At 39.3% G+C, this 26242-nt stretch overlaps 2 protein-coding genes and 1 long non-coding RNA gene across 3 annotated transcripts; all 3 read left to right on the top strand.

Annotated features, from left to right (window-relative positions):
- Window positions 1–215: 215 nt before the first annotated feature.
- On the top strand, window positions 216–634 carry LOC133563853 (uncharacterized). The gene is made up of 2 exons (XR_009809138.1): window positions 216–300; window positions 379–634. It is a non-coding gene; the product is annotated as an uncharacterized LOC133563853 (long non-coding RNA).
- Window positions 635–10358: 9724 nt separating this feature from the next.
- Window positions 10359–12850, top strand: LOC133563852 (ribonuclease P protein subunit p25-like). The gene has a single exon (XM_061918113.1). The coding sequence runs from the start codon at window positions 10580–10582 to the stop codon at window positions 11165–11167; it is 588 nt and encodes a 195-aa protein (XP_061774097.1). The 5' UTR covers window positions 10359–10579; the 3' UTR covers window positions 11168–12850.
- Window positions 12851–18221: 5371 nt separating this feature from the next.
- On the top strand, window positions 18222–25692 carry LOC133563653 (cytochrome c oxidase subunit 5A, mitochondrial-like). Its single transcript, XM_061917913.1, has 5 exons — window positions 18222–18383; window positions 19656–19772; window positions 25169–25290; window positions 25365–25478; window positions 25552–25692. Exons 1-4 carry the CDS (start codon window positions 18311–18313, stop codon window positions 25476–25478), a joined length of 426 nt encoding a protein of 141 aa, XP_061773897.1. The 5' UTR covers window positions 18222–18310; the 3' UTR covers window positions 25552–25692.
- Window positions 25693–26242: the final 550 nt, after the last annotated feature.

The raw sequence follows: 26242 nt of genomic DNA, 5'->3' as shown, positions 1-26242 counted from the left end.
ACACACACCATTACCTCTGCTTTACCATGTTATTAGACATTGGTTTAACTCCATTTAAGCATTTAAACGTTAAAAGCATTGCACTTGTACGACGTTGTAATACTTTTTTTTTTTACCAGCCGATGACGACGAAGTGAAAGACGATGAACTTTGCTTAAACGGTCTTACAAAGTTGGAAGATGATTATCGAGGTGTGTTTAAACCTTCGAATTATTTAATATTGTGTGTATTCATTATTTTGTTTTATAGAGGATTCGCCGGAAGAGACCAACGCGATCCCTTTAACCCAATCGCAGTCTGGTGAGTCAAATAATTCTCATTTTTACAAGAAAAAAAACATGCGGTATACGATACATATATACATATATTTACTTACAGATTTTCCGTTTACATCTCTTGCTCACTGGTCTCCCTTAACGCTGGAGGGTCCGTCAACGGCCATTCCAGGCAGAGGAGAAGGCTTGATTGCGCCAAAGACTCCAGACATCGAATCCTTGCTCCGTGGGGAAATCATCGAAAACGACGGTGAATGTCCAACAGGCACCCGCTGTAAGTTTTTCTCGTTTTCTGTAAGCTTTTTAAGATTCTCAGGAGCTTTAAAGAGCTCCTCTCATTCCAATGTCTTTCGCTCAAATGAATTTCGCGCCTAAGGGGAATGGGCGGGGACTGATTCCGGAGGTGGGCGGTTGTTTCCGCCAAGCAACCTTCTGGTTGAAATGGAGTGTGGATCAAGATGGATCCCTACTCTATATTCTTTTATTTAACCCAATGTTTTTTAAATACGTGTATAATGCTTTATATACTATGTGTTGTGAATTCCATCCTACAATATCTTCCAAGGAACCCAAAGAAATGTTACCACACCTCCCGCTTTATTTATTCTATAGATTACCTGAACTATTTCATAAACTAAATCTTGTCTTGTTTCTGATGCTATGTTTTTTTATGCTCATCAATGCACTGTTGGACTGCGAGCACACAACTACTTTCCTTGCTTTGTTTTCCTCTATCCAGTTAACTGCCATATAAATTGCTACCAATTCCCCCGTAAAAACAGATAGTTTATCACTGATTATTTTATTTAATACTATGTTTCCTTGTGGGATAACTGCTACAGCTCTTACCTTTATTTTTTTTATATAGTTTTTGATGCATCCGTATATATCATATCTCAATCCATTTTTCTATCCGGTAACTATTTAAATTTCTATTCTTTAGTAATTGCATGTTTTCTTTTGGGTTATCAAACATCCACGGTGGTATTGCAGGCATTGGTACTGTAGGACTAACTTTAATATTGTCAATTTTAACTTTATTACATATGTCTCCTATAATCCACCCAAAACTATTCTTTTTTTCTTTTCTCTTTTTCTTGGCAGATTGGTAGCACTGGACAAGTCGGATATCCTTGCTTGGATCCTTTTAAAGTTGCCCGATAAACTGCTGAGAGTTGATCTCTCCTCTTGTCCAAAGGTTTTTCGTTCATTTTTACTTGTAATACTGCCACTAGGGTTGATGTAGTAGCTCCACAACATAACCTTAAAGCCTGTGACTGGATCCGGTCTATTTTCCCAAGTCATGTTTTTGAAGCAGATTGGTAAATAATGCATCCGTAATCAATAACAGATGGAATTAAAGTTATAAATATATACATGTATTGTTTTCAACGTTAACCTATCAGCCCCCCAATCATTACCCCTCAAAGACCTCATTATATTTAACACCTTTTTACTTTTTCCCCTATTTTTTTATTTTCCGGAAGGAACACTCCTGAAGGAATAAATAAAGTACTATCTAATCTAATCTAATCAAATCTATTTTGCTGATGTGGGTTGACTAGTTCATATTTTTATCAAACCATATTCCTAAATATTTAAATACTTGTACCTCTTCTATATTTTCACCTTAGAGTTTTTATTTGGAGCTTGTTTGGTACTTTTGTCTTTGTAAAATGTATGACTTTTGTCTTTCCAACAGAGAATCTTAAACCTCAAGCCGTTCCCCAGTCTTGAACATTATTTACCACTTTGTTAGTTGTTTGATTATTTCTTTTGACTCTAAATAATATACTAGTCTTTCATTAATCTTTTTTTTTTTTCCATTACTTTTCCCCAAATTTATAATTTCCTGCCTCTTCCGGGTCTTACCCTGACTTGCATATTGGAATTGTTACCGCTAATTTTCCCCTCTGCCGGTCATTCTCCTTCTTCATATATCCTGTCATATCATTTCAAGACCACTTCTTTGACGATGCCACCTAAGTTTTTGATCATTTGATAACCCGCTAGGTCTTTCCCCGGTGACGTATTTTTAACCTTTTTCAAAATTCGAACCATTTCATTCAAAGAAAATGTCATATCCATAGTGTTGGTAAAGCTATTAACGTTGTCTTCCATCATTTCCCCAATATTTAAACTCATTGTTTTTTCTCTCTTTTGTTTTTCCACATTTCTCAAATTATCATTACTGTGCACTTCAACAAATGTTTTTGCTAAAGGTTCTGCTGTTTCTTTACCCGTGACTACATCTTCTTTGATAAATGTGGCACATCATCCTCTTTACCCTTCATTCCTATCTTTACGAATCGTTATATATCCTTTTATTATAAAGTTTAATTTTGGCTTCAGCCCTGTTTCTTGAATACAAATTATACGTGGTTTAGTTTTCATATTTTTAATATATCCCTTTAATTCATGTTCGGTTGCTATCAAACTTCTGGCATTCCACCGGACCATTAACAGGGTGTTGGAATGTGGTGACATGACTCCGTCACGTCTACTCTCCGTAGTACAGCTTGCACCCGGTACCAAGATAGTTCTTTCAACAACTTTGATGCTGCTTTGACAATTATTTTGATCTTCTCAGTCTTATTTTTACTTTCATTTTGTATCAAAGCTGAGTTGTGCTCTCTGGTTTATTTTGCAAATGAACCGACAGAACATGATCATGTACAAGACTCGCCTACCCACAATGCACTGCAGCCCAACGCTCCTGGTCGGATGTTTTTTCGGGGTTCATGGAGAGATGCGGTAAAGAGTGGTAGCCAAGACACACGGTCACACACGGTCACACACGGTCACACACGGTCACACTCGGCAATTATTTTGACCTGGGGAGCAGATATAGAGGAAAAAATGTGTCTGGGGGGCCGGGATATCTGATTTTCAGGTACAAAAAACTTCACAATGACACAAAATAAACACAACAGTTAAACCTCACACTAAAAACAAGACATTGACTTGTACGTTCAAAAGACAGAATAGAACAAGTCAAGACATGCAATGCCATCTACAAAATGTTATGTAAATGTTAGTCATTACACACGCGGCTATGGTTTTGATGTATTTGTTACAGACATGTTTACGTCAAGTAACATCACATGGTTCCATTTGCACCTTTCAACAAATCTGAAAAGGAATATTAAGAAGTAAAACTTATATTTAATCCTACCTCTTCTCCGAGCACACGGTGACTGTACATACGGGTCGAAAAATGTTGACCTAATTCAGCATTTCTCAAAGTGTGGGGAATAGAGACATGACAGGTGGGGCGCGAGGAAATGGAGGAAATTTTTATTTTTGATTTTTTTTTACTATGCTTTCATTTTCTATACACACTGTAAATCACTTTGTGATTCTGTCTGTGAAATCCGCCGTATAAATAAATGTAAATTACTTATTTTTCCTGTAGGCTTTAAATTTCTCGGCAGGAGCGAAAGTTTGACAGACATAGCAACAGTAACTTTTGCAGGCAGGGCTAAGAGGAACAAACTTTCGCGCGGATGGGTAGCAGGCTAATGTGCGAACCACAATTACACAAAATGGATACATTTGCAACTCGCACCTCAAAGGTCTGCGGAGAAACAAAAATATGACGGGTCTAATCAACCAAAAAGTCAACCTAAAAGAAAATATGGCGAAGGGTATCTTGCTCTTGGATTCACGGCAGCGGAGGTGGGGGCAGAGGAGAGACCCCTGTGTGTTCTTTGTCTAAAACGGCTAGCAGCAGACAGCCTGAGGCCCAACAAAGTAAAGAGACAACTCGAGACCACACATGATGTCCAATAAATTGTTTTGTTGGGGCGATGGGGGTAGGTGGGCCTTGAGTCTAAAGTGGTGATGACAGAAAAAAAAAAAGTTTGAGAAGCCCTGACCTAATTGTACGGATCTCACTTTAAACGGCAAACCGATCATTTAAATGTTTTCACTTTGAATATGAAACGAGGAGTAAAATGTACAATGTACAATATTATCAATTATTTCACAAGGACATGTTTTAAGGATATTGTACAGTATAATTAAATCTAAAATGAATGTGATCACTTTCAGGATCATTTTATTTTTAGCCAGTAAACAACTGTTATGTACTTTTGAATCGGGTTTTCAAAAAAAAAAAAAAGGGAGGGACAATCAAGGATCAACAATGGCACGACTTTCACTAACTTGCGTGAGGTCAAAAGACAAGAGATTTTAGACCAATGCTGCTTTGGATCTGTTCCTGCTAAACTAGTAAGTGACTTTCAATGCTCAAATCAGAATAATAATACTAATTTTAGCTACTGGAAATTTGTGTGGTAGCAATAAATACCCACCAGCGCGATACTTTGCAGTTCCACACTGACCAACCACGCAACAAACTCAAAAGAACTGTACAAGGAAAAAACAATGCAGTGACTTCAAACTGCAAATATAAGGTTTGAGTAAAATATGTAGGTTGGTGTGAATGTTGTCCGTCTATGTTGACCCTGCAATGAGGGGGCGACTTGTCCAGGGTGTACACCTCCTTCCACCCGATTGTAGCTGAGATAGGCGCCAGCGACCCCCACGTCCCCAAAAGGGAATAAGTGGTAGAAAACGAATGTAGGTTCCTACTGTGGAAAGTTCAGTAATACAGAATCATTGTGGCATTATCGTGTCAGTTGGACGCTATATGCGCTAGTCCTCATGGTAAATGTGGTTTTGCTTTTGGGAAAACGCCATCGCTTTGGTTCACTGGTGCGGCCAATATAAACCAAAACTGAAAATTCTTAAGTGGGGCTTTAAGTAGAGTTTATAAATCTTGTATCTGTGCCACATATAGCCTTATTTCAGTGTCAACAGTCTCCAGCTTACTTGCTACACATGTTTTGGCTCTGCCCATCCCTGTGCAGTTATTGGACCGACATTTTTAATACTTTGTCTGTTGTTGTAATTACCTACTAGGCCTTCTTTGCCTTTATTTGTTGTTGTATCTTTATGTTAGCAATTGGGACTTTTTGAATGAAATTGTCTGTGGCTCCATGTTAACGAAGTTGCCTGTACTATTTGACTGATGCATTTTATTGATTGATTTATTAGCAGTAATTGCACAAAGGCATTCTTCTTCTTTTAGTTTTCTGACTGCACGTAGGCGTTCGCATCAACTTTCGTCTTTTTAACAAATGGGTAAAGGGGGAATGATGTATGCCGTAAAACTAGTTGGCACATTTAATATTTAATAATAATGAATATTGTAAAATTCTATAATTTTTGTTATTTAGGAGAAGAGGTAGGATTAAATATAAGTTTTACTTCTTAATATTCCTTTTCAGATTTGTTGAAAGGTGCAAATGGAACCATGTGATGTTACTTGACGTAAACATGTCTGTAACAAATACATCAAAACCATAGCCGCGTGTGTAATGACTAACATTTACATAACATTTTGTAGATGGCATTGCATGTCTTGACTTGTTCTATTCTGTCTTTTGAACGTACAAGTCAATGTCTTGTTTTTAGTGTGAGGTTTAACTGTTGTGTTTATTTTGTGTCATTGTGAAGTTTTTTGTACCTGAAAATCAGATATCCCGGCCCCCCAGACACATTTTTTCCTCTATATCTGCTCCCCAGGTCAAAATAATTGCCGAGTGTGACCGTGTGTGACCGTGTGTGACCGTGTGTGACCGTGTGTCTTGGCTACCACTCTTTACCGCATCTCTCCATGAACCCCGAAAAAAACATCCGACCAGGAGCGTTGGGTTGCAGTGCATTGTGGGTAGGCGAGTCTTGTACATGATCATGTTCTGTCGGTTCATTTGCAAAATAAACCAGAGAGCACAACTCAGCTTTGATACAAAATGAAAGTAAAAATAAGACTGAGAAGATCAAAATAATTGTCAAAGCAGCATCAAAGTTGTTGAAAGAACTATCTTGGTACCGGGTGCAAGCTGTACTACGGAGAGTAGACGTGACGGAGTCATGTTACCACATTCCAACACCCTGTTAATGGTCCGGTGGAATGCCAGAAGTTTGATAGCAACCGAACATGAATTAAAGGGATATATTAAAAATATGAAAACTAAACCACGTATAATTTGTATTCAAGAAACAGGGCTGAAGCCAAAATTTAACTTTATAATAAAAGGATATATAACGATTCGTAAAGATAGGAATGAAGGGTAAAGAGGATGATGTGCCACATTTATTAAAGAAGATGTAGTCACGGGTAAAGAAACAGCAGAACCTTTAGCAAAAAAATGTGTTAAAGTGCACAGTAATGATAATTTGAGAAATGTGGAAAAACAAAAGAGAGAAAAAACAATGAGTTTAAATATTGGGGAAATGATGGAAGACAACGATAATAGCTTTACCAACACTATGGATATGACATTTTCTTTGAATGAAATGGTTCGAATTTTGAAAAAGGTTAAAAATACGTCACCGGGGAAAGACCTAGCGGGTTATCAAATGATCAAAAACTTAGGTGGCATCGTCAAAGAAGTGGTCTTGAAATGATATGACAGGATATATGAAGAAGGAGAATGACCGGCAGAGGGGAAAATTAGCGGTAACAATTCCAATATGCAAGTCAGGGTAAGACCCGGAAGAGGCAGGAAATTATAAATTTGGGGAAAAGTAATGGAAAAAAAAAAAAGATTAATGAAAGACTAGTATATTATTTAGAGTCAAAAGAAATAATCAAACAACTAACAAAGTGGTAAATAATGTTCAAGACTGGGGAACGGCTTGAGGTTTAAGATTCTCTGTTGGAAAGACAAAAGTCATACATTTTACAAAGACAAAAGTACCAAACAAGCTCCAAATAAAAACTCTAAGGTGAAAATATAGAAGAGGTACAAGTATTTAAATATTTAGGAATATGGTTTGATAAAAATATGAACTAGTCAACCCACATCAGCAAAATAGATTTGATTAGATTAGATTAGATAGTACTTTATTTATTCCTTCAGGAGTGTTCCTTCCGGAAAATAAAAAAATAGGGGAAAAAGTAAAAAGGTGTTAAATATAATGAGGTCTTTGAGGGGTAATGATTGGGGGGCTGATAGGTTAACGTTGAAAACAATACATGTATATATTTATAACTTTAATTCCATCTGTTATTGATTACGGATGCATTATTTACCAATCTGCTTCAAAAACATGACTTGGGAAAATAGACCGGATCCAGTCACAGGCTTTAAGGTTATGTTGTGGAGCTACTACATCAACCCTAGTGCCAGTATTACAAGTAAAAATGAACGAAAAACCTTTGGACAAGAGGAGAGATCAACTCTCAGCAGTTTATCGGGCAACTTTAAAAGGATCCAAGCAAGGATATCCGACTTGTCCAGTGCTACCAATCTGCCAAGAAAAAGAGAAAACAAAAAAGAATAGTTTTGGGTGGATTATTGGAGACATATGTAATAAAGTTAAAATTGACAATATTAAAGTTAGTCCTACGGTACCAATGCCTGCAATACCACCGTGGATGTTTGATAACCCAAAAGAAAACATGCAATTACTAAAGAATAGAAATTTAAATAGTTACCGGATAGAAAAATGGATTGAGATATGATATATACGGATGCATCAAAAACTATATAAAAAAAAATAAAGGTAAGAGCTGTAGCAGTTATCCCACAAGGAAACATAGTATTAAATAAAATAATCGGTGATAAACTATCTGTTTTTACGGGGGAATTGGTAGCAATTTATATGGCAGTTAACTGGATAGAGGAAAACAAAGCAAGGAAAGTAGTTGTGTGCTCGCAGTCCAACAGTGCATTGATGAGCATAAAAAAACATAGCATCAGAAACAAGACAAGATTTAGTTTATGAAATAGTTCAGGTAATCTATAGAATAAATAAAGCGGGAGGTGTGGTAACATTTCTTTGGGTTCCTTGGAAGATATTGTAGGATGGAATTCACAACACATAGGATATAAAGCATTATACACGTATTTAAAAAACATTGGGTTAAATAAAAGAATATAGAGTAGGGATCCATCTTGATCCACACTCCATTTCAACCAGAAGGTTGCTTGGCGGAAACAACCGCCCACCTCCGGAATCAGTCCCCGCCCATTCCCCTTAGGCGCGAAATTCATTTGAGCGAAAGACATTAGAGTGAGAGGAGCTCTTTAAAGCTCCTGAGAATCTTAAAAAGCTTACAGAAAACGAGAAAAACTTACAGCGGGTGCCTGTCGGACATTCACCGTCGTTTTCGATGATTTCCCCTCGGAGCAAGGATTCCATGTCTGGAGTCTTTGGCGCAATCAAGCCTTCTCCTCTGCCTGGAACGGCCGTTGACGGACCCGCCAGCTTTAAGGGAGACCAGTGAGCAAGAGATGTAAACGGAAAATCTGTAAGTAAATATATGTATATATGTATCGTATACCGCATGTTTTTTTTCTTGTAAAATGAGAATCATTTGACTCACCAGACTGCGATTGTGTTAAAACGATCGCGTTAGGATCTTACGGCAAATCCTCTATGAAACTAAATAATGAATACACATAATATTAAATAATTTGAAGGTTTAAACACACCTCGAAAATCATCTTCCAACTTTGTAAGACCGTTTAAGCAAAGTTCATCGTCTTTCACTTCGTCGTCATCGGCTGTTAAAAAAAAAAAGGTATTACATCGTCGTACAAGTGCAATGCTTTTAACGTTTAAATGCTTAAATGGAGTTAAACCAATGTCTAATAACATGGTAAAGCAGAGGTAATGGTGTGTGTGTGTGTGTGTGTGTGTGTGTGTGTGTGTGTGCGTGTGTGTGTGTGTGTATGTGTGTGTGTGTGTGTGTGTGTGTGCGTGCGTGTGTGTGTGCGTGCGTGCGTGTCCTGTTGATTCAAACGGTCATAAACATTTAAACTGTCAAATGGTTGCTATTCATACGACATTCTCAAGCTTCCATAAAAACTGAACCCTCCTTTTGTCCCCCAAACTGACCTGTTGATTCAAACGACCGTAAAGACCAGTTGCTACGTGACACTGTGTTCTGCGATAGTTTTTTCCATCTGTTTAAATATGTTTTCGTGAGGTACGGAAGTTGTTTCAGTGCGTACGAATGTGTGTGTGTGTGTGTGTGTGTGTGTGTGTGTGTGTGTGTGTGTGTGTGTGTGTGTGTGTGTGTGTGTGTGTGTGTGTGCGTGTGTGCGTGCGTGTGTGTGTGTGTGTGTGTGTGTGTGTGTGTGTGTGTGTGTGTGTGAAGTGTGTGTGTGTGTGCATGTGTGTGCGTGTGTGCGTGTCCACCAAAAACTTCCCAATCCACGGTAGATAACGATGAAAATATCGAGAAAGGGCTTCCGTCTCTTCTTTCTTTTAGCTGAAAACTGAATACGATTTAGAAACACTCGACTTTTTTGCGGAGCGTCAATGTAAGTTTTATTATTTTTATAAATCGACACAGGCGTTTCACTAATCATGACCGAATCGAACAAAGTCTTTACGCTAACGTATAAAGCTCCAAATAATGACTAAGCCTTACACCGCCCTTTTGTACCCCTCCTCTGCGTGTGTGTGTGTGTGTGTGTGTGTGTGTGTGTGTGTGTGTGTGTGTGTGTGTGTGTGTGTGTGTGTGTGTGTGTGTGTGTGTGTGTGTGTGTGTGCGTGTGCGTGCGTGTCCACATCTCCACACGTAACATTCCCAGCCATCAATACATCGAAATCTGGAAGTTGTTTCAAACGATCGTAAATATTTAAACTATCAAATATATGGTCACATGCTGCTCAGATGACATTGCTTTCTTAAAAAAAACTGAACCCTCCTCTGTTCCCTGTCAGGTCTTAACTCCACCCTCTTCCTGGTTTAACCACTCCCACCGCAGGTCTTAACTCTGCCCTCTTTCTGTTTAAAACTCCACCCTCTTCCTGGTTTAACCACTCCCACCGCAGGTCTTAACTCCACCCTCTTCCGGGTAAGCCACACCCACTTGACCTTGATATTTGAACCTGACCTTTGACTTTGACCTTTGACTTTGACCTTTAACCTTGACCCCCTCATAAATCATTAACCTTTGAACTTGACCCCTCATAAATCATTGACCTTTGACCTTGAGGGTCATAAATCATTGTTTTATGGGGGGTCATAAATCACTTTTGACTAAAGGTAGGGACTTAACTTCTCTTCTGTGCACATGCCTCTCTCAGAGCCTCATGTGTTGGCATCAGCTGTCCTCACTGCTGAATTCAGCAAGGACACCGTTGACATCAGAGGGATTCGGTGAAGAAATGGCCTTTTTCCTCCTCAGTTATCTCAAAACGACAGAAGACTGAGGATCTCTCCAAAGAAATAGACATTATCACCTGGTTTCAGCAGTTTCGGACCCTTCTGGAACATGACAGAACTACAGGATCAGATGAGGAGCACATCTGTCAATCCGAACAGCTCGAGGAAAGTGAGCCGCACAGAAGACCTCGGCCCCTGTCCCATCCCCGGACTGGCCCCATCGGGCGTTCTCCACATGAGAGTGAAAGAAGGAAGCAAGATCCGCAATTTGCTGCACTTTGCCACGGCTCGCATGCAGGGCGAGGGCAAAGACAGCCTTGGGACATCGCCCAGACAGGTTGTCTTCACCGGCTCGGGCAGAGGGGTCACCAAGACCATCACTTGTGCTGAGATTTTTAAGCGTAAAGTGGGAGGACTCCACCAGGTGTCCAAACTCTACTACAAGACGGTGAATGAGGTTTGGGAACATTCCCAGCCTGGCGACACAGGTGTGACTGTGCAGACGACCGTCCCGGCCATCTGTATCCTGCTCTCCAAAGACCCTCTAAATCCTCAGGAGCCTGGCTACCAACCTCCACAAACTCTTACCACAGAGGACATGTGTGGGACATGTGGTGGCATCCACAACCCGCCTCATGGTCCACCCTCAGCTAAGAGACTCTGCATGCAAGAATTTGTATGCTCCTTCACCTCCTAAACCAGGAATATTGTTTTGGGAGCCACTCGTCCAGAAAACTTAAGACCGGAGGCCAGACTTCGCCCTTAAGCATTAGTCTCATTTTGTAAATCCCGTATAGCAACAACTTCTACAGACAATATTTGATTTTGGTCTATTTATTGTGTCAGAGTTACAGGAGCCCTCTGTTGTTTCTTGGAATCTTCTGCAAAAATGTGGATCTCTCATTAGTTCAATAGCTTAAATGAGGACCTAAAATCGACCCTTAAAAATGCAGAGGCACACCACCAGCAGAAATCATTAAAAAACAAAACTCAATGGTTGTCAAAATAGTTGGATATGACCTTAAAACATAAGCAGGCATGCATGACTATAGCTCTTGTCTCAAAGTAGGTGTACTGTCACCACCTGTCACATCACACCCTGACTTATTTGGAGCTTTTTTGCTGTTTTCCTGTGTGTAGTCTTTTACTTCTTGTCTTGCAATCCTAGTTTGGTGGCTTTTCCTCTTTTTGGGTATTTTCCTGTAGCAGTTTCATGTCTTCCTTTGAGCGACATTTCCCGCATCTACTTTGTTTTGGCAATCAAGAATATTTTAGTTGTTTAATCCTTCTTTGTGGGGACATTGTTGATTGTCATGTCATGTTGGGATGTACATTGTGGACGCCATCTTTGCTCTACAGTAAGTCTTTGCTGTCGTCCAGCATTCTGTTTTTGTTTACTTTGTAGCCAGTTCAGTTTTAATTTTGTTCTGCATAGCCTTCCCTAAGCTTCAATGCCTTTTCTTAGCGGCACTCACCTTTTGTTTATTTTTGGTTTAAGCATTAGACACCTTTTTACCTGCACCCTACCTCCCGCTGTTTCCGACATCTACAAAGCAATTAGCTACCGGCTGCCACCTACTGATATGGAAGAGTATTACAGGGTTACTCTGCCCAGCTCTAGACAGCACCCACACTCAACAACAACACATACTTTGCAGACTATAAGTACTGCTTTGCGAAAAATATTTTTAACCCAAATAGGTGAAATTGGATAAAATCCCACGGCCCAGCAGACTGTATCTAGTGTGGCGTGGCACAGTGGTTTAAAAACACTGCCTTAAGAAACACCACTAGTATATCGAAATAAGTTGAACAAATGACTACTGACTGCATTGGAAGGAAAGCAGCTAATGTCATTTATCACATTACAAAAAAATGCCAAAAAAGGAGAGGACTTAAGGGGTGCCTTGATGAACACCCCAGTCATGTATATCACAGGTTTGGACCCAAGTCTTCTACGTTTGCTCACAAGGTTCAAATGTCAATGCAAGGATCTGCCAATGTTTTTACAGCAATCCAAGTTCCTCTTTACAACAGGAGCACTCTAGTGTTTTTCCGGAATTTGCTCCAAAAATGTTTGTCTCCCAAATATTGAACTGTATGGTGTCATTCCTGAGCCAAATGGACCTGGATTGGCCCCCAGTTGAATAGTCCTGTTCTAATCTAATGAGGCAAACAATTTACAGACTGTGGGATGAATCCAGACCGTGACTGTTGTATTTCATATGGTGAGATTAATAAGATGATCAGTACATTCACAAGGTTTGTTGTGGTTTTTTGTCCTTGTGCTTTGTCAACACTTTAAGTCTGAAGAGTTTCTTAAAATTCATATTATTACATTGTTTGATTTCTGGTATTAATCCATTCCATTTAATTACACATACGGACATAACACATTTTTTAAGTGTTGTACGTGAATACAAATATTTTGAATTAGATTTTCCTCTAAGGTTATATTTATTCTCCTTTGTTGAGAAGAATTGTTGGGTAGCATGTTATAGTTTGCATAATTTTATCTTTTTGCAAATTCACTATGTCATGGAATTTCAATATTTTGGATTCAATGAATAAAGGGTTTTGTTAGAAAAATTGTATGTAAATTATCAAAAAACTTTCCGTTCTCTCAGTTCCGGTGAACAAACAAGAGGCTGTCGTTGCTGTACCAAGCCAAAGGCTTGTAAAATTCCATTATGTACGATGGGAAGAGACGGGAAGGGTTATCTAATTTGATCCAAGACCTGCCCAAGCTCGATCCAGGACCAGTCCAAGCCCGAGGCATCTTTTTGTTTTGTGTTAATGTGACCGAAAACAATGGCTGTTTACATACCCCCCATTCCTTTAGAAACAGCTGTTGTTATGTAAACAGGGGATTGGTGGCGTACAATCTTTCGCCAGAGCGTGCTGAGACACTGTACAATGGTACAGTGTCCAGGCGTCTCTCCTCAAATTAAGCCACATTGAATTATGTCTCTGTATATTTCCTTGCTTCTTGTCTTGTTTAATAGATGTCATCAGTGTTTGAACCTGACTGGTTTGAATGTTCTCTAAATCCAACATGATGTATTATTCCAACTGATCTTTTTTGTAACACAGTTAGTGAATGAAGTGTACTTTTGTGGTTATTTCCCATATTTCTGCACAATAACTCAGTTATGGTTACACTAGCGAACAGTAGAGAAAATGAAGTGATTTTTGGTCCAATGCATATTTTGCTTTATTCAATATTGACGTGTTTCTTGCAAATTTATGTTGTATATTTTTTACATGAGATTTCCAGTTCATTTTGTCATCAACCATCAAACCCAGATATTTGGTTTCATTAACTCTTTCAATTTCTATTTGTGTTTGACTTTCTCTTCTACTGTTACCGAATAACTGTATTTTAGTTTTACTGAGGTTGAAGGATAGTCCGTTTTTGTCAAACCATCTTTGTAATTTGTTAATTCCTTCTGTTATTATTTGTATTATCAATCGATCAATCAACCAATCAATGTTATTTATATAGCCCTAAATCCCAAGTGTCTCAAAGGGCTGCACAAGCTACAACGACATCCTTGGTCAACCCTTTTTTGCTTGTTTTAAAATCTGCCATATATAGTAAAAATTGAAAAACGGACCTCATTTTATTTTTTGATTTGCGTTTCACAATTTTAAAATAGATCAAATAATTGGAAATAGAATGAAGGGGAGGTACACGGACCGTCCCCGTTTAGGACAGAACAGATCACATCTGGTAGATTAAGAAATGCTTGTTAGTGTTGCAAACATGAAAGCCACAAATCTTCACCTTGGTTCAATGATGTCAATTTATGAGTACAATTTTGGAAAACGGTTATAAGTACAAATGCCCTTGAATTATTATCTTTATTGGAGGATTTGAAGTTAGATTAGACCATTAATATATATATATATATAGGGCTTCACGGTGGCAGAGGGGTTAGTGCGTCTGCCTCACAATACGAAGTTCCTGCAGTCCTGGGTTCAAATCCAGGCTCGGGATCTTTCTGTGTGGAGTTTGCATGTTCTCCCCGTGAATGCGTGGGTTCCCTCCGGGTACTCCGGCTTCCTCCCACTTCCAAAGACATGCACCTGGGGATAGGTTGATTGGCAACACTAAATTGGCCCTAGTGTGTGAATGTGAGTGTGAATGTTGTCTGTCTATCTGTGTTGGCCCTGCGATGAGGTGGCGACTTGTCCTGGGTGTACCCCGCCTTCCGCCCGATTGTAGCTGAGATAGGCGCCAGCGCCCCCCGCGACCCCAAAAGGGAAAAAGCGGTAGAAAATGGATGGATGGATATATATATATATATGTATGTATGTATATATGTATGTATGTATATATATATATGTATGTATATATATGTATGTATATATGTATATATATATATATATATATATATATATATATATGTGTATGTATATATATATGTATATTTATATACGTATATATATATATATATACGTATATATATATATATTGCTGACCTACTGCCCTCGGTAATGGCACCATTCCCAAAGTATGTGGGCTCTATTGATAACCTCACTAACAACTTTAACGACGCCCTGCGCGAAACCATTGATAACATAGCACCGCTAAAGTTAAAAAAGGCTCCAAAAAAGCGCACCCCGTGGTTTACAGAAGAAACTAGAGCTCAGAAATTATTATGCAGAAAGCTGGAACGCAAATGGCGCACGACTAAACTTGAGGTGCACCATCAAGCATTTAGTGATGGTTTAATAACTTATAAACGCATGCTTACCTTAGCTAAAGCTAATTATTACTCAAATCTCATCCACCGTAATAAAAACGATCCTAAATTTTTGTTTAGTACGGTAGCATCGCTAACCCAACAAGGGACTCCTTCCAGTAGCTCCACCCACTCAGCTGATGACTTTATGCAATTCTTTAGTAAGAAAATTGAAGTCATTAGAAAGGAGATTAAAGACAATGCGTCCCAGCTACAACGGGGTTCTATTAACACTGACACGATTGTATATACGGCGGATACTGCCCTCCAAAATAGTTTCTCTCGTTTTGAGGAAATAACATTAGAGGAATTGTTACAACGTGTAAATGGAATAAAACAAACAACATGTTTACTTGACCCTCTTCCTGGGAAACTGATCAAGGAGCTCTTTGTATTATTAGGTCCATCAGTGCTAAATATTATAAACTTATCACTTTCCTCGGGCACTGTTCCCCTAGCATTCAAAAAAGCGGTTATTCATCCTCTTCTTAAAAGACCTAACCTCGATCCTGACCTCATGGTAAACTACCGACCGGTGTCTCACCTTCCCTTTATTTCAAAAATCCTCGAAAAAATTGTTGCGGAGCAGTTAAATGAACACTTAGCGTCTAACAATCTATGTGAAACCTTTCAATCCGGTTTCAGGGCAAATCACTCGACGGACACAGCCCTCGCAAAAATGACTAATGATCTATTGCTAACGATAGATTCTGATGCGTCATCTATGTTGCTGCTCCTCGATCTTAGCGCTGCTTTCGATACCGTCGATCATAATATTTTATTAGAACGTATCAAAACACGAATTGGTATGTCAGACTTAGCCCTGTCTTGGTTTAACTCTTATCTTACTGATAGGATGCAGTGTGTCTCCCATAACAATGTGACCTCGGACTACGTTAAGGTAACGTGTGGAGTTCCCCAGGGTTCGGTCCTTGGCCCTGCACTCTTCAGCATCTACATGCTGCCGCTAGGTGACATCATACGCAAATACGGTGTTAGCTTTCACTGTTATGCTGATGACACCCAACTCTACATGCCCCTAAAGCTGACCAACACGCCGGATTGTAGTCAGCTGGAGGCGTGTCTTAATGAAATTAAACAATGGATGTCCGCTAACTTTTTGCAACTCAACGCCAAAAAAACGGAAATGCTGATTATCGGTCCTGCTAGACACCGAACTCTATTTAATAATACAACTCTAACATTTGACAACCAAACAATTAAACAAGGCGACACGGTAAAGAATCTGGGTATTATCTTCGACCCAACTCTCTCCTTTGAGGCACACATTAAAAGCGTTACTAAAACGGCCTTCTTTCATCTCCGTAATATCGCTAAAATTCGCTCCATTCTGTCCACTAAAGACGCTGAGATCATTATCCATGCGTTTGTTACGTCTCGCCTCGACTACTGTAACGTATTATTTTCGGGTCTCCCCATGTCTAGCATTAAAAGATTACAGTTGGTACAAAATGCGGCTGCTAGACTTTTGACAAGAACAAGAAAGTTTGATCACATTACGCCTGTACTGGCTCACCTGCACTGGCTTCCTGTGCACTTAAGATGTGACTTTAAGGTTTTACTACTTACGTATAAAATACTACACGGTCTAGCTCCATCCTATCTTGCAGATTGTATTGTACCATATGTCCCGGCAAGAAATCTGCGTTCAAAGGACTCCGGCTTGTTAGTGATTCCCAAAGCCCAAAAAAAGTCTGCGGGCTATAGAGCGTTTTCCGTTCGGGCTCCAGTACTCTGGAATGCCCTCCCGGTAACAGTTCGAGATGCCACCTCAGTAGAAGCATTTAAGTCTCACCTTAAAACTCATTTGTATACTGTAGCCTTTAAATAGACTCCCTTTTTAGACCAGTTGATCTGCTGTTTCTTTTCTTTTTCTTCTATGTCCCACTCTCCCCTGTGGAGGGGGTCCGGTCCGATCCGGTGGCCATGTACTGCTTGCCTGTGTATCGGCTGGGGACATCTCTGCGCTGCTGATCCGCCTCGACATCTCTGCGCTGCTGATCAGCCTCCGCTTGGGATGGTTTCCTGCTGGCTCCGCTGTGAACGGGACTCTCGCTGCTGAGTTGGACCCGCTTTGGACTGGACTCTCGCGACTGTGTTGGATCCATTGTGGATTGAACTTTCACAGTATCATGTTAGACCCGCTCGACATCCATTGCTTTCCTCCTCTCTAAGGTTCTCATAATCATTATTGTCACAGACGTCCCACTGGATCATTATTGTCACCGATGTCCCACTGGGTGTGAGTTTTCCCTGCCCTTATGTGGGCCTACCGAGGATGTCGTGGTGGTTTGTGCAGCCCTTTGAGACACTGGTGATTTAGGGCTATATAAGTAAACATTGATTGATTGATTGATTGATATATATATATATTTTTATTTTTTTTATTGATTTATTTTCAGTATTTTTATATTTTATTAGTATAAATTAATTGCTCAACGATCCGTGTACCTTCCATTCATTCTATTTCGAATTCTTAAACGCAAATCAAAAAAAATTATTTTGGGCTATTTTTCCTATTTTCATTTCAGTAACAAAAGTTGGACAACTATTTGATGAAACTTTTTTTAAACAACAATAGGACTACTGCTAAACAAATATGTTACCGTTATACTAAAAAAAAGAAAAAACTTACTAAACCCGAAGGAAAATCTAAAATACCACTTCCGGTTCTTTTTGTCATCACGCAGATAACCTCGCATTTTTGCATTTAGAATGAACATGTTTTATAATTAATATCCATAAAAGGAAAACAGCACGAAATCCATTTTTATGGTAATATTTTAATGAAAATCAACCATTTTTGGTTTGTTTAAAATCTGCCATATATTAAAAAAAAAAATCGAAAAACGGCCCTCCTTTTATATTTTGATTTGCGTTTCAGAATTGTAAAATAGATCTAAATAATTGGAAATATAATGAACGGGAGGTCCACGTACTCATTCTACTTAAGATTTTTTTTTTAAGGGGTAAAGGTCGCACACGCGCATAACCGACATGTGACGTCACAGTGGAGCTCGGCTTCCTGCAGCAAAATCTGAGCGGCCCGCGCAGCTTGTCTGTCCCGCAACATGTTGAGAGCAGCCGCCCGCCTCTCTCTCTCCGGCCTTCGCAGTCCGGCCCCAACAAAACCCAGGTGTCAAGGTATTTGTCGAATGTGTCCGTCGGACTGTTGTCCTTTAGGAGCCAACTGGTGATGAACTCGTGGCGCGGCTCAATGCGGAAGGAGCTGGGCTAGCATGCTAATATTAGCCTCACAAGTAGCGGCTAGCATGCTAATATTAGCCTCACAAGTAGCGGCTAACATGCTAATATTAGCCTCACAAGTAGCGGCTAACATGCTAATATTAGCCTCACAAGTAGCGGCTAACATGCTAATATTAGCCTCACAAGTAGCGGCTAGCATGCTAATATTAGCCTCACAAGTAGCGGCTAACATGCTAATATTAGCCTCACAAGTAGCGGCTAATATGCTAATATTAGCCTCACAAGTAGCGGCTAGCATGCTAATATTAGCCTCACAAGTAGCGGCTAACATGCTAATGTTAGCCTCACAAGTAGCGGCTAACATGCTAATATTAGCCTCACAAGTGTCGCTGACGAGCACTAAGCCGAGTTAAACTTTTCTAATTTTAAAGGAAAACCGGGTAGACTCAAACTGACTCATAACTATCTCATTTAGAGACAATGTCTGTGAAACTCCCTTTGCTGTTCGTGTCCCAATGTGTGTCCTTGTCGTGACCCACTTGAAAGACACCTGCCCCGGGCCTTGTAGTAGTGCTTCTGTTCCAGCCATGTCTGTCCTAAACTACACCTGCCCCGGGCCTTGTAGTAGTGCTTCTGTTCCAGCCATGTCTGTCCTAAACTACACCTGCTCCGGGCCTTGTAGTAGTGCTTCTGTTCCAGCCATGTCTGTCCTAAACTACACCTGCCCCGGGCCTTGTAGTAGTGCTTCTGTTCCAGCCATGTCTGTCCTAAACTACACCTGCCCCGGGCCTTGTAGTAGTGCTTCTGTTCCAGCCATGTCTGTCCTAAACTACACCTGCCCCGGGCCTTGTAGTAGTGCTTCTGTTCCAGCCATGTCTGTCCTAAACTACACCTGCCCCGGGCCTTGTAGTAGTGCTTCTGTTCCAGCCATGTCTGTCCTAAACTACACCTGCCCCGGGCCTTGTAGTAGTGCTTCTGTTCTAGCCATGTCCGTCCTAAACTACACCTGCCCCGGGCCTTGTAGTAGTGCTTCTGTTCCAGCCATGTCTGTCCTGTCAGTGGGCATGTTTCACGAAGTCTTTTTGAGATGATGTATCCTTTTTAAATGTTTTTGTTTGTGTTGACTGCATACTTTTGATTTTGTTTACCCATTTTCAAGGCCAAAGTAGGTACTTTTAATATGCTGACGATGTCATTTTCACCCTGCAGCTCTGTTGGCGTCAAGGTGCTATTCTCATGGGAAACAAGAGACCGAAGAGGAGTTTGACGCCCGCTGGGTCGCCTACTTCAACAAGCGAGACATTGACGCATGGGAGCTGAGAAAAGGTAAACGGAAGAATGAAGTTGTAGATGGACATCCATCCATTTTCTACGGCTTGTCCCTTTTGGGGTGGCGGGGGGTGCTGGAGCCAATCTTAGCTGCATTTGGGCGGAAGGAGGGGCACACCCTGGACAAGTCGCCACATCGCAAGGCCGACACAGATAGACAGACAACATGCACACACTAAGCGTGACTATATATCGATACGTCAAAACTATCGCGATATTTAACCTTATGATATGATTATCGATTAACTATTGCAGCCCCTGGTTCTACCTCAATGGTTTTACATTAATCAGTATTTTTGGCCTCAAATGCAATTAGATTTTTACTCCCAAACTGATACAATGACAATGCTATAATAGATTATCAGTGTTGGCGCTAGGAGTTCTCCAAATGGGGTCCCCTGAGGCTCCATCAAGGCATAAAAATGGGGTCCCGCAGTACATTTTTGGGTTCCTACTTTTTTGTGACTTTCGAAAACCAATGATACAATTTTATGCATTACCCTGTTATTTTTCACATTCTATATTGTTTTGGGAAAAAAGTTTTCATAAATGTTACTTGATTCGTTAAAATAATTTAGGACTGCAACTAACGATTAATTTGATCATCGATTAATCTGTTGATTATTACTTCGATTAATAATCGGACAAAAGAGAAAAAACTACATTTCTATCCTTTCCACTGCTTTATTTAAAAAACAGCATACTGGCACCATGTCCTTTGGACTTGCCAAATAAAATAAGACAAGTGTTACAAAAATGTTGTTTTTTTTATAAAGTGCACCATTGTCATGCACAACAGCAAAAATTTTGCTTTGATGAATTTCAAACCTGGCTATTACCTATTTAACTATTCTGCAATGTTGGATGCTGAATGTCTTTCCTCTAGTGCAGGGGTAGGGAACCTATGGCTCTAGAGCCAGATGTGGCTCTTTTGATGACTGCATCTGGCTCTAGAGCCAGATGTGGCTCTTTTGATGACTGCATCTGGCTCTCAGATAAATTTTAGCTGACATTGCTTAACACAATAAGTAATGAATAATTTTGCTGGCAATCAGTGTTAAAAATAATGTTCAAAATATATGCATTTTAATCCATCCATTCATTTTCTACCGCACCTGTTCAAGAAGTCACATTATTGATTAGAAATATTTTATTTATTATTGGTTAGCTTTAGAATAAAACATGTTATTCAAAATAATAGGAGACTTATTGTACTCTACAAATGTTGTTATTAATGAAAAAATGCATGCATTTAGTTGTATTCAGTGTTAGAAAATATTAAAGGGCTCTCACGGAAATACATTTTAAAATCTTTGGCTTTCATGGCTCTCTCAGCTGCGCTTCCTGAAAAAAATCTTCTCGTTAGCAAAATATTAAAAACGGACACAACGGATCAATGTACTCGGACTATGGACTGAAAAAGTTACGTACCCTGAGTTCTCTTCATGCATGGATAAAAGATGCTTCCTGTTCAGGTGTTCCTGAAGCGATGTTGTTCTTCCGTGCCATGCGGGGTTCATGCTGCACATTTTGCAGGAAACTGTCTGCTTTGCAGTGTTTAAAGTGAATTATTCCCACACTTTTGACAACTTAGGTCGTACACTTTTCTCAATTGAAGCATTAACCTCCAGATGTTTCTCCACTGAACTATCCTTACTGTTTCCCTCCGCCGTTTTTCGAATGTTTCCAGCAAAGGAGACTGCATGGTCACGTGAGCTGCACGACACATCATTGGCTGGCTCACTGCCACCTCATGAGACGTGGCCTCAGCGCCGCCCTGGCGCTGTTTTGTACTGTTTTTGTACTTATTTTGATTGTTTCTCAGCTGTTTGTAAATGTTGTGGTTTATAAATAAAGGTTTAGGGAAGAAGAAAAAATGGCCCCAACGCATGCGCATTGCATACATTCAACGAACCGATGACTAAATTGATCGACAACTATTTTTATAATCGATTTAATCGATTAGTTGTTGCAGCCCTAAAATAATTATACAAAAGACAACTAATTTTTATGCATACTTGTATAGCAATTTTTACCTTCAAGGTACTCAAAACGCTTAGTCACTATTTCCACATTTGCACACTGATGGCAGGAGCTGCCATGCAAGGCCCTAAGCATGACCCATCATGAGCAAGGGTGAAGTGTCTTGCTCGAAGACACAACGGACGTGACGAGGTTGCTAGAAGGTGGGGATCGGCACGGTCACTCTCCCAACTGCGCCACGCCGTCTCCAACATAACCAGAACTCATGATCATAATTAAAGACGGAAGTAATGTTTAATTTACTTTCCCTAAATATCTAAAAATATTCCTATTCTCTAACATTTCAACCTTTGTCCCATGAGCTACAGAAGACAACTTATTGAAGTTGAGGTTACATTCGGAGCCAAGATTCTATCACCTTGTACAAGTGATGTCATCAATCCATCCACTTTATTTATACAGCACATTTAAACAACAAAAATGTTTCCAACAATATTAAAATATTATCTTTAGCTACGCCAATGACTGAATAAAAATTAAAAATAAATATGATTTAAAAACGATTTCAAAGGGTAAAAGGTGGTCCTTGATTGGCTTGTGTCCTGCTCGTGCCTTCTCCGCTGTGATATAATGTGAATCAGCTTTGGCATCTTTTTCCAAAAAAGTCTGCTCTCATCACTATTTAAAACTAGCTGTGGTACTAAGACTTCTTCCTCCATTGTTCCATACTTGCGATCGCCATTGATTTACTTCTCGTAAATAGTCTTTTTTTTTACTCCACTGCGTTTCCCTTCTTCTTTCCACGCTGGTCTTTGGTCTTTTTGGTACAAAATGAACAAAACTTATCGAAATTTGGTCTGGGCTGATAACAAATTTTGCTGGACGATATATTGTCCCATAACTTATTGTCAGCATTCTTTTGTGACCAAATGAAGCACTTGGGCTTGGCGATATGGACCAAAACTGATATCAAGATATTTCTTGTATTCCTTAGTGGTCAACGATGCCAAGATGACTCTGAGTACTCAAGGGGCCTAGCTCTTCCTACAAAAAGTAGATGCAAGTAAAACAAATCTAAAAATAAAATACAATACATCCCTGTTCTTTTTAATAAAATGTTTGTCGAGTGATATCAAATGTTATCCATTGGTGGAGGTCCCAGACATATTGAACTATCTTGTGCTCCAACGTCATTCTACAAGAAAAAACAGATACAAACTTTAAAAAACATGAAAGTCTACAACTATTATGTGTGTGGCTCGGTCACGAAAATTGATATCAAGACTCTCCTGGGCAAATATGCATCATTTTTACTCGGGTAAGGTAGTATTTCATGATTCTACTTTGTGTCTTGTGAGGGCGCGTCCATGTCAACAAACTAGTGCCCGACAGCTGGACACGTGTGACTGCATATCATTTAACTAACTGACAATCGCTGAATCATCAGCATATTTGATTTTTGTCCTGTGATGTATACTCTGACACATTTGTGTACAAAATAAACAAGAGGGTAGACATGTAAATGCCTTCCCTGACAAAAGAAAATAAAATTGACTCTGGCTTTCTGGTTTCTGTTTGCTAAAAATTAAAGCACAAATAATATCAAGTTAATATTTTAAAGGCCTACTGAGAGCCACTACTACCGACCACGCAGTCTGATCGTTTATATATATATTAATGATGAAATATTAACATTGCAACACATGCCAATACGGCCGGGTTAGTTTACTAAATTGCAATTTAAAATTTTGCATGAATTATCCTGCTGAAAACCCGGCAGTAATTCAAGGCAGGCGCATACTATATGCCCTGCGGCAATTCAAGGAAATACGGTGTATATATAAAAAAATGGGTATTTCTGTCTGTCATTCCTTCGTACATTTTTTTTTCCTTTTACGGAAGGTTTTTTGTATGGAATAAATGATGAAAAAAAACTTAATTGAACGCTTAATTGACGCCGTGGGGCAGTGTGGCCGTGCGCAACCCGAGGGTCCCTGGTTCAATCCCCACCTAGTACCAACCTCGTCACGTCCGTTGTGTCCTGAGCAAGACACTTCACCCTTGCTCCTGATGGGTGCTGGTTAGCGCCTTGAATGGCAGCTCCCTCCATCAGTGTGTGAATGTGGAAGTAGTGTCAAAGCGCTTTGAGTACCTTGAAGGTAGAAAAGCGCTATACAAGTACAACCCATTTATCATTTATAAAAGAGGAGAAAACTGGAAAAAAATGAAAACTTAATTTTGAAACATAGTTTATCTTCAATTTCGACTCTTGGAAATTCAAAATTCAACCGAAAAAAAGAAGAGAAAAACTAGCTAATTCTAATCTTTTGGAAAAAAAATAAAAAAGATTTTATGGAACATTAGTCATTTTTCTTGATTAAGATTAATTTTAGAATTTTGATGAATTTTTTTAAATAGGTTAAAATCCAATCTGCACTTTGTTAGAATATAAAACAAATTGGACAAATCATTATGTCCTCTAGATTTTCCAGAACATAAATTTTAAAAGAAATTCAAAAGAATTTGAAAAAAGACTTAAATTTGATTCTAAAGATTTCCTAGATTAGCCAGAATATTTTTGGGGAATTTTAATCGTAATAAGTTTGAAGAAATATTTCACAAATATTTTTCGTCAAAAAAAAACAGAAGCTAAAATGAAGAATTAAATTAAAATGTATTTATTATTCTTTACAAAAAAAAAATACATTTACTTGAACATTGATTTAAATTGTCAGGAAAGAAGAGGAAGGAATTTAAAAGGTAAAATGGTATGTTTAAAAATCCTAAAATCATTTTTAAGGTTGTATTTTTTCTCTAAAATTGTCTTTCTGAAAGTTATAAGAAGCAAAGTAAAAAAATAAATGCATTTATTTAAACAAGTGAAGACCAAGTCTTTAAAATATTTTCTTGGAATTTGAAATTTTATTTGAGTTTTGTCTCTCTTAGAATTAAAAATGTCGAGCAAAGCGAGACCAGCTTGCTGGTAAATAAATAAAATTTAAAAAATAGAGGCAGCTCACTGGTAAGTGCTGCTATTTGAGCTATTTTTTAGAACAGGCCAGCGGGCGACTCATCTGGTCCTTATGGGCGACCTGGTGCCCGCGTTGGTGACCCCTGGTATAGATGCCGTGCGTGTGTGCGTGTGTGCGTGTGTGCGTGTGTGCGTGTGTGCGTGTGTGTGTGTGTGTGTGTGTGTGTGTGTGTGTGTGTGTGTGTGTGTGTATATACATATGTATATATACATATGTATATATACATATGTATGTGTGTCTTTTTAAGAGCTTAATTTCAGTCCATGTTTGTGATAACATAAATCCGCTGTCCAATCAATGCCTTGCTTAAGTGTCTCAGTTCAACCACCTCCACAGGGAATATTTACTTCTTAAACCGTAGCTTCCTAATTGTTCCAGGGATGAACACACTGATTTGTTACGATCTGGTACCTGAGCCCAAGATTCTCGAGGCAGCACTGCGAGCTTGTCGGAGGTTAAACGACTTGGCCCCTGCCATCCGAATTCTGGAAGCTGTGAAGGTGAGAGAGAAGAGTGGTGGTAAAGAAGTGTGTAGTTGTGGTGTGGGTATTGACAAGGATGTTTCCTTCCACAGGAAAAAGCTGGGCCACACAAAGAGATCTACCCATATCTCATTCAAGAACTGAGGCCAACTTTAGACGAACTGGGAATCTCCACACCTGAAGAGCTTGGAATTGACAAGTTATAAGTGAGTTATCTGAGCTCATGTTCCTTTATAGCAGGTCAGTCTGTTGCTATGACGACTTATGTTTGTATTGCAGATGCCATGGTGGTGCTTGTCCTCAGATTACACAATCGTTGTCCCTACATGTTTGCCTCATATGTCTATTTAATTTGACCTTTATTACGTTATTTTGCTTGTAAAATATTAATGAACCTAATAAAGGAAAATTTACCTGTAATGCTTGACAAAAGTACTTCGGTTTAAAAATGTTTTAAGTACTTGTTGAAACAAAAGCTTTTAACTGTAATGTGACTGCTCTTGTGTGGCCCACTTTTGCCAGCAGAGGTCAGTGTTTTCACATGTTGACTTTAAAGCCATTCTACTGCATGCCTCAAGTCTTTCCCTTTCAAGGGCAAATAAACGGGTTCAAAGGGCACTGTGGTATTATATTGGAATCAGTGCAAGGGAATGAGACCTACTCAAGCAGAGTTATTTTAAGTAAAACTCAACCATATTGTGAAAATTAAAAATGTAATAGAACACAAACTTTTTTTTTGTTTTTTTTGCCTTGAAAATTTTTTTATGTTACGTTTATGGTTAGTTTCCCATAGGTTTTTCAGAACATGTTCTTTAGTAGAGAGGTACAGTTTCAAACTTTCTGATGAAATAAATGCAGCGTAGAAGCTGCTGGGTCATTTAAAGTAAGTGTCACTTTTGCATAATATCAAAGAAAATACAGAGATACTAAAAAAGGGACCTATGTGAGCATGCAGGGACTTGTTACTGCC

This window comes from Nerophis ophidion, linkage group LG12 (genome assembly GCF_033978795.1).
Source record: "Nerophis ophidion isolate RoL-2023_Sa linkage group LG12, RoL_Noph_v1.0, whole genome shotgun sequence".
Classification (NCBI taxonomy): domain Eukaryota; kingdom Metazoa; phylum Chordata; class Actinopteri; order Syngnathiformes; family Syngnathidae; genus Nerophis; species Nerophis ophidion.
The sequence above is the reverse complement of the archived record's forward strand: the minus strand, read 5'-3'. Positions and strand labels throughout refer to the sequence as shown.

Bases quoted from the DNA above. Each gene is read 5' to 3' on its own strand.
- LOC133563852 (XM_061918113.1), top strand. From the start codon at position 10,580: ATGACAGAACTACAGGATCAGATGAGGAGCACATCTGTCAATCCGAAC.
- LOC133563653 (XM_061917913.1), top strand. From the start codon at position 18,311: ATGTTGAGAGCAGCCGCCCGCCTCTCTCTCTCCGGCCTTCGCAGTCCG. The intron at 18,384-19,655 runs GTATTTGTCGAA...TTCACCCTGCAG, and splicing joins AACAAAACCCAGGTGTCAAG to CTCTGTTGGCGTCAAGGTGC. The intron at 19,773-25,168 runs GTAAACGGAAGA...TAATTGTTCCAG, and splicing joins CGCATGGGAGCTGAGAAAAG to GGATGAACACACTGATTTGT.